General features: G+C 41.4%; 1 protein-coding gene across 8 annotated transcripts in view; it reads left to right on the forward strand.

Moving 5' to 3' along the window:
• The window catches only part of HNRNPA3 (heterogeneous nuclear ribonucleoprotein A3), a 24,446-nt gene that overhangs the window by 6,762 nt on the left and 16,849 nt on the right, over positions 1–835 (forward strand). For 2 of the 8 annotated variants that reach the window (XM_019522995.1, XM_019522994.1), the window contains exons 2-3: positions 140–215; positions 688–781. The exons of 4 other annotated variants lie outside the window; for them this stretch is intronic. In XM_019522995.1, coding sequence (XP_019378540.1) covers positions 753–781 — 29 coding nt within the window. In that variant the 5' untranslated portion in view covers positions 140–215; positions 688–752. The remainder of the gene's footprint in view (positions 1–139; positions 216–687; positions 782–835) is intronic. 2 more of the 8 variants (XM_019522998.1, XM_019522997.1) reach the window with 1 other exon arrangement.

The following is an 835-nucleotide window of genomic DNA, read 5'->3' on the forward strand; positions in this document are numbered from 1 at the left end:
CTATTGTGGAGAGGGGGTGGGCGCCGCGCTCCTGGGGAAGTCGTCGGGGCACAACGTGGGATGGCTTGTCTGCCCCTGGCTGCTAGCCTGAGCCTTAAAAACAAGGAAGAGAGAAACTAACTCTCTCTCTCTCTGTTAGTAACCTGCATTAGACCACACGGAGGGAACTGGAGACTCCAACAGAACAGCTAAGGATAACTTGCTTAGCTTTCCAAGTAAGCAATTGCTTTAGTTGCCTCAGGGATGTTGCGCAACTTGCCCACTCTCACTTTAATAAATCTCGGGAAACCCCTAGCATAAGTAACTCAGTTAATGCTTTCCAGCTCTTCACAGTGCATTATTGGCATTTGCTTTGGGATTGAATTATTTGCACATTAGAAATTGCCTATCTTTGAATTTAGCTGCTTTTTTGTGTGCATCTTCCGCATTTGCAGTCTTCTGTGCTGTCACTTTAGGGGTTCACTTCCAGCTGTCCTGTACAGGCTGATACAGCTATATAATTCCTTGAATGAGTAATAACATTGGGGGGGGTTATTTTACTAGTTTGTCATTCTCCTGTTTTTAAATAATCAGTAGCATTATAAACTTTAGATTCCTAAATTGTCCTCCTGACATTGCATCTCCTGTCATCAAACCACCTGCTCTAAGATTATTTTAAACTCTATAAATTGTTTCAATTGTTTCTAGCCCAGTTACTGAATACAGAGTGCCTTTAACACTTCAAAGGAAGACATTCTCCCAGTGCAGTAGCAATGGTTTGGCCCTGTGGAGTTACAGACTGGTATAGTTGCCATAATGTATCAAATGTGATTTTTTTTTTTTTTTTTTTTTTTTT

This window comes from Gavialis gangeticus, unplaced genomic scaffold, assembly GCF_001723915.1.
Source record: "Gavialis gangeticus isolate Ggan-Ray unplaced genomic scaffold, GavGan_comp1, whole genome shotgun sequence".
Taxonomy (NCBI): Eukaryota; Metazoa; Chordata; order Crocodylia; family Gavialidae; genus Gavialis; species Gavialis gangeticus.